Source organism: Megalobrama amblycephala, linkage group LG4 (assembly GCF_018812025.1).
Source record: "Megalobrama amblycephala isolate DHTTF-2021 linkage group LG4, ASM1881202v1, whole genome shotgun sequence".
Lineage (NCBI taxonomy): Eukaryota > Metazoa > Chordata > Actinopteri > Cypriniformes > Xenocyprididae > Megalobrama > Megalobrama amblycephala.
In genome coordinates, this window is record NC_063047.1 from 4,837,046 (window position 1) to 4,849,726 (window position 12,681).

The 12,681-nt window shown below is 36.7% G+C and overlaps 1 protein-coding gene across 4 annotated transcripts in view; it reads right to left on the minus strand.

The window, feature by feature from the left end:
- myo1ca (myosin Ic, paralog a) overlaps positions 1–12,681 on the minus strand; it is a 35,189-nt gene that overhangs the window by 9,370 nt on the left and 13,138 nt on the right. For all 4 annotated transcript variants that reach the window (XR_007184480.1, XM_048186906.1, XM_048186904.1 and 1 more), the window contains 20 exons: positions 7,644–7,802; positions 7,248–7,363; positions 6,460–6,658; positions 6,307–6,387; positions 5,863–6,045; positions 4,680–4,778; positions 4,439–4,552; positions 3,490–3,561; positions 3,228–3,347; positions 2,982–3,064; positions 2,485–2,590; positions 1,751–1,831; positions 1,567–1,658; positions 1,372–1,466; positions 1,237–1,283; positions 1,082–1,162; positions 894–999; positions 631–748; positions 437–550; positions 24–100 (listed from right to left, as the gene is read on the minus strand). Coding sequence is in view for 3 of the 4 variants with exons in the window: in XM_048186903.1 (XP_048042860.1) it covers positions 24–100; positions 437–550; positions 631–748; positions 894–999; positions 1,082–1,162; positions 1,237–1,283; positions 1,372–1,466; positions 1,567–1,658; positions 1,751–1,831; positions 2,485–2,590; positions 2,982–3,064; positions 3,228–3,347; positions 3,490–3,561; positions 4,439–4,552; positions 4,680–4,778; positions 5,863–6,045; positions 6,307–6,387; positions 6,460–6,658; positions 7,248–7,363; positions 7,644–7,802 (2,143 nt within the window). In the remaining variant the exon portion in view is untranslated. The remainder of the gene's footprint in view (positions 1–23; positions 101–436; positions 551–630; positions 749–893; positions 1,000–1,081; positions 1,163–1,236; positions 1,284–1,371; positions 1,467–1,566; positions 1,659–1,750; positions 1,832–2,484; positions 2,591–2,981; positions 3,065–3,227; positions 3,348–3,489; positions 3,562–4,438; positions 4,553–4,679; positions 4,779–5,862; positions 6,046–6,306; positions 6,388–6,459; positions 6,659–7,247; positions 7,364–7,643; positions 7,803–12,681) is intronic.

Consider the following 12,681-nt stretch of genomic DNA (forward strand, 5'->3'; position numbering starts at 1 on the left):
GAACATCATCATCTCAGTCTTACCGATGGTTTGTTTCCGAGCCTCAAGTGCATCCTCAGTCACAAACAGAGTCTTTGGGAATCGAATAAAGATTTTGGACCTGAACAGAAAGCAAACTAAGATCAGTTTTTGAATACCAATTATCATCACCCCGGCTCTTCCACTGCTGCCCCAAAGCCATTAAAGCAAGATCTCCTACTGCTCTGTAAATCTGTTATTAGATCATAGCATATTAGAGTGCAACAGATCATGTTACACTAAAGACTAGAGTGAAAATTTAGCTGTCATCAGGAATAAATTACATTTTAAAATATATTAAAATTGTAATAATATTTACCTGTTTTTACTGTATTTTGTTTAAATTCAGCCTTGTTGAGCATAAAACAACATTAAAAAATCTTAATGACCCTATGTCTGTTCTTTTCTCCCCTCTCACCTGCCCAGTTTGTATTCTTCAGGTCTGTAGTTGAGGTGTTTGACCAGAGTTTCGACCCCCTCTGGGAGTTTCCCACGCCAGTTTGGCCAGGTGTCTGGACACAGAGACTTATATCTGTACAAGAAACAAAGTACAAAACAAAGTAAAGGAACCGGCCATTTGATTGTATGAAAATCAGTGCCTGAGAGACTGACCTCTCTAAGAACACCTCATAGTTTCGTCTGTAGGCAAATCCAGCTCTCCTTACTCTCAGATTCTCCATCAAACCCAAATACTTCACCTGATGCCTGACCAAAACCTCATCAAATCTACCTGAAGAAACAGGGGAAGACAGATGAAGGATGGAGAACAGCACACACAAATGGCAATAATATCAAAATAGGGAAATACAAGCATATTAATTGGTGTGGGCGATTTATCGGTCTATTAATACAACATACTCTACATATGCTCTTACTTGGCTGTTTAGCGTCATTGGGTTTTATACAGCGGACATATGATGGTTCCTTAGACATCAGAATCTCCATCAGTTTAGCCAAACTGAGCTTGAACTGTGTAGCAGCCTGAGCAGAGACAAGACTTGATTTCTTATTATGTTTATGCACGGTATGTGTCTCCATGTGTGTGCGTTTGTGTTCATCTAACCGACTCTGGTCTTCTCTGATCCATCAACTCATCTGCATGGAAACACTGACTCACGATGTGATTTCCCGATTGACACAGCACCTGTAATTACAAACAGTAGGTTTAAAAACACATATTTTCAGTCATAACATCACCCCATTGTAAACACGCTTTACCTCCTTCAGGTGTCTGTATAGCAGGTCATTATTTTTGTCCAGAAACCCTGAAAAAAAGTAGGGGGGACAAATACAATCATGGCACCAGAAATAACTGTGGATGAATAGATGGATGAATGGATGTTCTCTTCTCACCATTGACATTGTAGTTTACATCTCCTGCATAATGAACCAGTCTAAATTCCTCCCGTCCAATTGCCTTGCGGACCTTCCCATTGGCCATTTTATGACTAGAACATAAAACGGACCACTCAGATACCAGACAACATCCCAGTAACACCACTCATGTTACTCCAACAACAGAAACACAGAGTGTGCTAGTGGTCCTACGTTACAAAATGAGCATGGCCTCCCAGTGTGTCCTCCAGCTTCTCCAGGAAGGTGATGTCACTGGCATCTCCTCGTCTTAAGCACTCCTCGTCCTGATTTCAACACAAGTGAGTTCATTTCAGCTCAACTTGGATGAATAGAAAAAGAAAAAGTGAATATTTCGAAGGTAAACACATAGACGGACCAGAATGGCGATGATGCCTTTATGTTTTTCCTCCACCAGGTCACAGATGATTTTGTTGTTGAAATATTCCACTCGTTCCCACTGGCCAGAACACAAAAAATTTCATTTTTACACAAACATAGGTGAAATAGGAAAGCAGTCTGTTGTGCTGAGAAAAGCTGCATTTATTTGATCAAAATACAGTAAAAGCAATAATATTGTGAAATATTATTAAAATTTAAAACAACTGTTTTATATATTTAAATGTAATTTATTCCTGTGATGGCAAAGCTACATTTTCAGCATCATTACTCTAGTCTTCAGTGTCACATGATCCTCCAGAAATCATAATAATATAATGATTTGCTGCTCAGCAAACATTTCTTCAGTTTTGAAAACCACTGTCCTGCTTAATATTTTTGGAGAGTCCTTTTTCATGAATCTTTGATTAATGCAAAGCTAAAAAAAAAAGAACAGGATCTATTTTAAATAGAAATCTTTTATAATATTATAAATGCTTTTACTGTCACTTTTGATCAATTTAATGCATCCTTGCTGAAGAAAAGTATTCATTTCCTTTTAAAAAAACATTCTTGCTGACAACTTTTAAGTGTATGCTTTTATATAAGGTTTACAGAAATACAACATTCTATTCATTATAATAAACAAATTAATAGAACATAAATATAAACAAAGGAGTTGCTGCCTATAATAGAAGACCAAAATGTTTGTATCAGTTTCCTCCTAACACTTACCACGACCCCCTCTGCCTCGTACTCTTCCTGTTCACTTTTCAGTGTGAGCTCAATAAACAGCTGCTGCAGTTTTTCATTGCAGTAATTGATGCAGAACTGCTCAAAACTACAGACAGAGCAAAAGAAAGAGATGCATGTCATTATTCTTCCTTTCCTGCACCCCCATTTCTTTTCATATTTTATTTAGGTCCATGTTCACATACATGGTTTAGATTAGGCCAGGATTAGGCCTTAGTTCAATTAGGATATTTAAGTAGCTTTTATAAACATGCATAAGAAAAAAAACATTACTGGTGTGAATCCTGAGACAAAACAATGGCAGTGACATATTTTAAGATATGCCAGTGCAAGCTGCTTTCAGTTAAAACAGCTCAAACATTCATTTTAGTCTGGGACTAGGCTTACGCCTTGTCTTGGAAACCAGGGGTATATGTTATATGTTTTGAATGATGCATATAACTATTATAAATTCTTCAGCAAAGTTCTGAGAAAGACACCTGTTGCGTTGAAAGACCTCAAATCCATATATGTCCAGCAAACCAATAATAGAAGAACATTTACTGGAGTAGTAGACTTCATCCTGTAAAAAACAAAAGCATCATTATATTCTACAACACTCCACTAGAGGGCACATCAAAACCCCCCAAAATGCTCACTAAGGTCCAGTTCATACAGTACATGCAAGATGACATTCAGACAAATAAGCCCATTAAAGTCTTCATAAACAGAAATGAGGAACAAACCTTAAAGGCCAGTGATTGGTTTAACTTCTGGACAAGCCAGGTAAAAGCACGACCATATATGGCTTTGGCCAATGAGTCCCGAGCAGAAAGCGCCTGTTCTAAACTCAAGGGACTAATCATCTGAAATCAAACACACACACACAAACAACTGTGTACACACTGCATCTGCTAATGGACTGAATGCATGTGGAAATTAGCAAAGATCAAATATGTTGAAAGCTGATAGAGAGACAGATCAGACAGAGAGATATTGTGATATTACCTCCTCCCCTTTGGCAACAATTTTCTTGTGAGTAAGAGCTTCTTTCAGGACTGACCCGTCCACACCCAGCAGCTGTTGACAGAAAAAAATAAGGCACATTCCCTGTGTTTTTGTATGTGTGTAGGACATCAAACACATAACAAGCTTGAGCAAACCTGAGTAGGGGAGATCAGGGGCAATTAAACAACAACGCGATCACTTTTTCAAAATCTTCAGCAAAAATATTTTGTGATATAAAAATCATTTTTGGCTTAGTAATATTGCCTTTGAATTCAAATTAATAGCTATTTTATCTCAAGGTTTCAGATGCTGTTACTTAAGCTGGTAGCTGCCACAGAAAATGTCATCATGTCTGTGAGGTCAGGAGCAATTGTCATACTACTTATTATAAACTGAATAGAAAAACTAGATCTTAAAAATGTATGATGAATGATGAAAAGTTTTTGATTAAACTCACCAATATTGTAATATTTTAATTATAAGTCAGGATTTTGCTTAAAACATATTAGTACTTTGAAGCATACTCTTGTTTCAAATACAGTGGATTTACTTTATATTATTTATTTTCAGGTTTTACAATTACAACCAATGTAATAATTACATTTAGCAGTACTTTATGTTCATTCTAGTAGTTTTGGCACATATAAACATTCCTTTTACAAAAATATGGCAGGTACATTTGCAGTAGTAATAGAGTTATCATGGGAAAAAAGTTTCAATTGTCCATGTCTCCCCTAATTAACCTGACATGTGTATCTGAAATGGAGACCTAAATCGCATTTAAGCTTGGAAAAGTATACATCCTAACAACCTCAGGACACTGTTCTTCACAATAGCTCACAACAAACCTGAGACAAGTGACTCTAATGAGACTGGTATCTAATTCCTCAGAAACAGGTATACAGTTCAGACAGATATTAAGATATCACAGCATGAGTACTCAGCTCACCTGAGACAGATATTGCAGTTGCGGTTCAGTGGTTACGTGTGTTTCTCCCTCCTCATCCTCACCAAACTGTGTGTTACCCAGATGTAAAACACTGGCCACAATCTCCATCAGCTCCTACAGAGGTAGAGGGACTTTATGAGTGTGTGTCCTGACTGTGACAGAAGATTTAATGTCCAAAGGATGGATGTGTGTGTGTGTGTGTGTGTGTGTGTGTGTGTGTGTGTGTGTGTGTTCTGCGCACCTGTATCTCCTCCTCATGAAAGCCAATGATGTTGAGAGCGTTTCTCACAACTTTCCAACCGTTCTTATCATTGATAGAGCTCACCCGTGGACAGTTACCCTGACAATGAGAAAGTGTATCTGTTACATACAAAAAACAAACACACCACAAACATGCAAACAATGGACATGGGCCTAATAACCGTAGACAAATCTGCTCTCTTTCATGGACATACAGTACAGTCCAAAAGTATGGAACCACTAAGATTTTTAATGTTTTTAAAAGAAGTTTCGTCTGCTCACCAAGGCTACATTTATTTAATTAAAAATACAGTAAAAACAGTAATATTGTGAAATATTATTACAATTTAAAATAACCGTTTTCTATTTGAATATATTTCACAAAGTAATTTATTCCTGTGATGGCAAAGCTGAATTTTCAGCATCGTTACTCCAGTCTTCAGTGTCACATGATCCTTCAGAAATCATTCTAATATGCTGATCTGCTGCTCAAGAAACATTTAATGTGTACAATTGTACAAAATATTTGTGTACAATATTTTTTTTCAGGATTATTTGATGAATAGAAAGTTCAAAAGAACAGTGTTTATCTGAAATCTAATCTTTTGTAACATTATAAATGTCTTTACTGCCACTTTTGATTGATTTAATGCATCCTTGCTGAATAAAAGTATTCATTTCTTTAATTTCTTTTCAAAAAAATAAAAATAAAAATTCTTACTGACCCCAAACTTTTGAACGGTAGTGTATAATGCTACAGAAGCTTTGTATTTCAGATAAATGCTGTTCTTTTGAACTTTCTATTCATCAAGGAATCCTGAAAAAAAAAAAGTACACAACTGTTTTCAACATTGAAAATAATCATAAATGTTTATTGAGCAGCAAATCAGCATATTAGAATGATTTCTGAAGGATCATGTGACACTGAAGACTGGAGTAACGATGCTGAAAATTCAGCTTTGCATCACAGGAATAAATTACTTTGTCAAATATATTTAAATAGTACACAGTTATTTTAAATTGTAATAATATTTCACAATATTACTGTTTTTTACTGTATTTTTAATTAAATAAATGTAGCCTTGCCTTGGTGAGCAGACGAAACTTCTTTTAAAAACATTAAAAATCTTAGTGGTTCCAAACTTTTGGACTGTACTGTATATACACACATTTAACAAACGCACCTTAACAAGGTAATGATAATGTTGTGGGTTGGTTTTCTCCAAACCAAGTCTCTTCAAAAGAGGGTCCTCTCCACCCTCCAGCAGCTGATAGAAGATGTGGAAGTTTCTCTCACCATGGTTCTGATGGGCCACACGGGATTTCTCTAAAAGGTAGTTCAGAATGTGACCTCCGATTGGAGCGCCCTGAAAAGGGACAGAAACAGAAAAAACTTTATAATGGTGCACAAAGCAGGAATAACTTTATTTTGTGTATAAGCCTATGACAACAATCTGAAAATGCTCAAATATTTCATAAAATATTAAATATATCGGCCTTTCACTAGTGTGAACGTAACCAAAGTGTAGTCAAAGTAGTTTCAAGACACATGTATCCAAAATAAGACCAGTAGATATGGGCTGGAATTCAGTAAAGGGTTGTGGTCAATAAGGCAGAAATAGATTTACCTTATAATCAAATTGAATGTCCATGTATTTCCCAAAACGACTTGAGTTGTCATTCCGGAGAGTTTTAGCATTCCCAAAAGCCTGTTGTGACAGAGTGAAACTTTAGCATGCTGTGTACAGACTACAGAGGATCCTTACAGTGTTTGTGCTTACCTCCAGTACTGGGTTGGACTGCAACAGTCTCTCTCTGATAGTGTGTGTGTTGTTGCGAGTGGGACAGATGTGTGTGTAGTACTGAAGTATTTTTTTGGAGGCCTCAGTCTTTCCAGCGCCACTCTCTCCCGAAATAAGAATGCACTGATCTCTTCTCTCAGTCCGCAGCGCACGGTATGAATTATCCGCCAGGGCAAAACTGAAGTCACACAGACAGATACAGACTGTTTAATCACAGATAGCCTGATGCTTAAAAACACCATAAAATTGTTTGACAAGCACAGTATTCTTCATTGTATTGACATTTTGTAGACATCATTGGACTCCCTTTTTTAAAATAGCCAGTAGGCTTTAGTTACAGTACGTCACAGCCATGAACCATGATTTCCTACTTGCTTGAATCTAATTGGACAATATTCTGCAGTGTAGGATGAGTCATTAATAAAAAAAAATCCATTTTCCTGAATGAGAAGAGAAAATTTAAATGCATGGATGAGTTAAAAGTGAATTTTTAGGAGAACATTAGCATTAGCCTCAAAGCTAACAACATTTCCAGCAGCTTGGAATAGCATGGGTGTGGGGAAGGATTTTAAAATGGGTGTGTGGGTGTGTGTGTATGAGTGTGAATGTGTGTGTGTGTGTGTGTGTGTGTATAAGTGGAAAGTTGTATGCATGATCCAGTCTCCGGAATCTCCAGGAAAGTGAGTCATACTAAGAGAATTGGCGGAATGTTCTCAGGGATTCTCAGGGCCATGACACACATAAACACACACACACTTAACACTCACATGTGAGGTGAGATCTCATAGAAATTGACTCCTCTGTGGCGCTCCATATTCTGTTTGGAGTAAATCTCCAACTCTCTGTAAGGATTCACTGACACCAGCACTGACCCAATATATGTCTTAGAGAGAGAGAGAGAGAGAGAGAGAGAGAGAAAAGAAACAGTTCAATAAAATATTCTTATGTTTTAAAAAGAAGTCTATTTTTTTCAGGATTTTTAGATGAATAGAAAGTTCATGTGAACATAATTTATTTTAAATAGACTGTCATTGCTGAATAAATAAATTAATTAAAAATAATTTTACTGACCATAAACTTTTAAATAGCATTATATATTTAAACTATACTATGTATTTAGCATATTCTGGCTGTAGTTGAGCTGGTGCTTGTGTATGTCTTACATAAATGAGGCCCTCTCTGTACCGTCGGCGCAGGTTTTCAATGAAAGCAGCTTCACTGTTGTGGTTCTCCAAGAGCAGAAAGTCTTGGACACCGACCCGATCTCTTGCAGAGAGAGCGCTCTCCATCACTAACCTTATACCCCCCTCTACATCAACCGCCTAAAGAGAGAGACAACGTGAGATAGAAAGTGAAAAAACATAGAGAATACTGATACAAACATTTACACACAGCAGAGCCACAGTACAGGAACTGAGAGAGCGTATGAAGACTTATAACTGGGCCCACTTGGAATCTGTGGCCACAGAAATTTTGAAGAAAGTTCCACAGAATATCTGCAGAATTGGAAGGCACGTCATTCAAGTTGTACACATCCCTGCCCCTTTTGTTTTTGTTTATTAAATGCTTTGGGTAATTATTAACCATTTCAACTAAGTATAAGAATCTAGTATACAACAGATTCTACCATATTTGAATTAATTTCAAAGAATTCTGTAGATTTCCCTCCAAAATCAGTGCAAAAATGCAAACAAAAAAGAGATTCCCTATGGACCTATTTATAAGTAAACACCACAAATATACAGTACACAGTAAATGTCAGAATAAGCACAAATCAACAAAAGACAAACCACACACATTCATGCAAGCACAAATCCACTAAGAAAGGGTGCCATGAAACTATTTGGCATGGGTTCCTGACACACAAACACAGTTGTCTGTTTTTCAGAGTTAGTGCTGGTACCTCTGCATGTGAATCCAGTGGAAAATCTGACAAGACCTTAAGTGTTTGAGGAAGTGTGTCTTTGGAGTGAGGAAAGAGAGTGTTTGTGTGTGTGTTTGTGTGTGTGTGTGTGTGTGTGTGGGTATGTGTGTGTGTGTGTGTGTGTGTGTGTGTGTGTGTGTGTGTGTGTGTGTGTGTGTGTGTGCGAGAGAGGCAGGAAGGTCACCTGTGGAAGCTCATGCTAGAACAATAATCTGCTGGGAGAGTGAGTGGATGTTCACTTTCCTTGGCTCTGCTCCACTGTTGTTCCACAGATTCTTTTCCAATGAATTGGCGATAAGGGTCGCCTAAAATGCCTATAGCAAGATTTTAACGACTCACCAGATACCCCCTCTACGGCCACCTGCACTTTCAAATCTTTCCTTTTGCCATTCTTAATCCATTGTTCTTGTGTGTGTGTTTTGTGTTCTTATGTACACTACACACTAGGATGCAGACATACTGTACACAAAAACAAGCTCCAGCAGATAATGATGTCTGTCCCTAAAATGAATTTCTCTCCTCATTGTGTCCTTCATGCTTTCTGTGTTCATTAGTGGTGTTTAATTTGGCCAAGTGCTTTTATACCAAACAAGTCTACACTGTAAAAAAAATTCCATAAAAAAAAAAAAAAAAAAAAGTACTGGCAGAAAATTACCAGGACATTATCCATTAATTAATTTTATGGACATTTCCGTTAACCCTAAAACAATGCAATGAAGTTCAAAACGCAAACAAAATAAAAGTAAAACACATGTAAAAAATAAATATGGAAAATTCCGTCAAATTAATACAGTACATTTTTATTTTTTTATTTTTACAGATTTTTTTAGTGCATGACTGCTTCTAAATTAAAAAACAACTCTTTAACAACTTCTGGTTTGTGAGCAATTGTTTGTGGTGATCTAATGTATTCTTATGTTATTCTGCTTTTGTGAAACTGTACTGCCTTTATCTGTTACTGTATTTATGATGTAATGGACATGAACATGGAAGTGTGATCATTTTTTAATAATGATTTGTTTTTTAAAGTTACTGATCTTGGTTTAATCAAGTTCCGATCTTGAGTGTTGTTAACCATACTTGTTTTTGTCAATTTGACAGACTGAAGATTCATTAGCTCCACTGAAGCCAAGTTTGGAATGGTTTTGTGTAAGACTTAGGAGCTTGTTTAGAAATGAAGTGCAGAGTTTTTTCATTTATCTATTTACTTATTTGAAGGTAAAGTATGTTATTTTGTGCTCAATAAAGAGCCTCAAACGAAATTGCAAAAATAAAGACTGATTTCAAAATGATTTCCCAAAATGCATATAACCAGAATCACATGATTCAGTCACATGACCAGATTTAGCAACATGCATTCTCAATGACCAAGCAATGAATGCAGCACCTGATTTTTGACCATCAGCATGAATACTGGTCCAGATTAAAGCTTGCTGTGGCAAAGAACCACCAAGTTAGACAGGTAGGGGCCATTCGACTGACATATAAACTGAACAACTACAGTTTATTTTGTATATGAGATGTCAAGGGTCAGGAAAATTAGACTGATGATGCAACAATCCCATACTGCAAAAAAAAAAAAGCCCGCATTTAGGTTAAATGCAAATGGATGGAATAGCCTACTAGTAGGGGTGTGACGAGACAGGTATCTCACGAGACGAGACGAGACTCGAGATTGAGTTCACGAGACGAGATGAGACAAGATTGGCGAAATACATGACTAGAAAAAATATTCTGCAGGTGTATTTGAAATGTTTTAACTAATTATCTTGTAATTAATGTCATTTCAGTTCTACTTTCTTACTATGAATTATCATATGAAGTAAAAGACAATAGTCTACTCAAGTACTGTAAAAGGTTTTGCCACAAACTCAACTGACTGACTTCTCTCCTGTATGATTTCAGTCTCTTCAGACCTTACTGTACATGATTTATGAGCTTCTACAACTTTTGACCTCCTAACTGAACTCTTTTCCACAAACTGATCATAGAAATAAAACAGTATAAATAAAAATGGTAACACTTTACAATAAGGTCTCATTTATTAACATTAATGTATTAACCAACATCAACTAACAATGAGCAATATATTTGCTACAGTATTTATTAATCTTTGTTTATGTTAGTTAATAAAAAAAGTCATTCATTGTTAGTTCATGATAGTTCACAGTGCAGTAACTAATGTTTGTGCTTAATAAGATAAAACTGTTATTCATTTTTTTTATGGTAACACTTTACAATAAGTGCAACCATAAACACTCTCTCAATATTCAAAGTGCAAATAAGACCAAATTTTTCTTTGATACAGAGCTAAGAGATGGTTACAACTACACTGCCCAGCCTAAAATAGCTTTCATATTGAGAGATATTTGCATTCATCAGGGAACCGTTTTCAAAATGCGGGGTTTTGAAATCGCGTTTGAATGCGCGCTCGCGTTTACTTTCACTTTCAGCGATCGCGCGTAACTCTGTAAATATGGAGCGGCGGCGACCGTTATCAAGCTGGATTAAATGTTTTTCATTTAAATACAAAGCAAAACGACAGTGGAGGCGTAATGTAAACGAAGCGGTGCCATATTCTTTCCTAATCATCCTAACCACTCTGTCATGGCAACATCACGAGACTACTTTTCGCCTCGACGAGAAATCTCGTCACATATTAGTCTCGAGATCTCGTCACACCCCTACCTACTAGGGATCAAAACTATATTTTGTATCCACCATTTAAAGGTGCCCTTGATTCAAAAATTGAATTTACCTTGGCATAGTTAAATAACAAGAGTTCAGTACATGGAAAAGACATACAGTGAGTCTCAAACCCCATTGTTTCCTCCTTCTTATATAAATCTCATTTGTTTAAACGACCTCCGAAGAACAGGCGAATCTCAACATAACACCGACTGTTACGTAGCCAGTTAACGTCTGGAGCTGCACACAGCTGAATCATCAGACTAGGTAAGCAAGAACAACAGTGAAAAATGGCAGATGGAGCAATAATAACTGACATGATCCATGATAGCATGATATTTTTACTGATATTTGTAAATTGTCTTTCTAAATGTTTCATTAGCATGTTGCTAATGTACTGTTAAATGTGGTTAAAGTTACCATCGTTTCTTACTGTATTCACGGAGACAAGAGAGCCGTCGCTATTTTCATTTTTTAAACACTTGCAGTCTTCTGTATAATGCATAAACACAACTTCATTCTTTATAAATCTCTCCAACAGTGTAGCAATAGCCGTTAGCCACTGAGGACAGCCTCAAATTCACTCAGAATAAAACTTTAACATCCAAATAAATACTTTACTCACATAATTCGAAGCATGCATGCAGCATGCATGACGAACATCTTGTAAAGATCCATTTGAGGGTTATATTAGCTGTGTGAACTTTGTAAATGCGCTGTAATATAGTCGACAGCTGGTGTGGCAGGGAGCACGCGATTTAAGGGGGCGGCGCCGAGTGTAAATCAGTGCATTGTTAATGATGCCCCAAAATAGGCAGTTAAAAAAATTAATTTAAAAAAATCTATGGGGGTATTTTGAGCTGAAACTTCACAGACACATTCAGGAGACACCTTAGACTTATATTACATCTTGTGAAAGAACGTTCTTGGGCACCTTTAAATTTACATTCTAAAATACACTGATCAAATCCTTTAAATATGACATGTGAATTTATTTTCTTGTCTGAAATATATTGGAGCAAAATATATAGCACTTCTTGCGCATGATTTTTTCCCCCCAAACCAGTTCAGCAGAAATCCCGCCCTGGAGCCGATTCTAAACATTTCATTGGCCATGTCAATCACAGTAACGATTACCTACACCCAATCCTGATCCCTAAACCTACCCGTCATAGTAACCTCAGCCAATGAAACTGGTTGCAGGGCAGGGATTTCCGCTGAACTGTTTGGGGGAAAAAAATCACGCACTTCTTGCGAGGCGGTGCAATTCACTTCTCTGTACACATTAGTTTACTTTCTCAAATAAAACCCCTTTTGAAAGACTCAAAGTACTCACAAAGTACTTTTAGCAGCCTGGTAACTTGCAATAATTTTATGGTCGAATGATAAAAGAAAAAGGCACCCTTAACTAGTCAACTGAATACCATCGATAAACATGGACAAAATACTGATACGTATGTTTGACAAGAAAGAAATGTTGCAATAGATAAAAAATAAAGATTCCAATCAGCTGGAGTTTAAGGCTACAGCAAAATAGGGGCTCAATGCAAACTGTTGCTAAGACAAAAAATGTGAGAATTGCTCAAGCA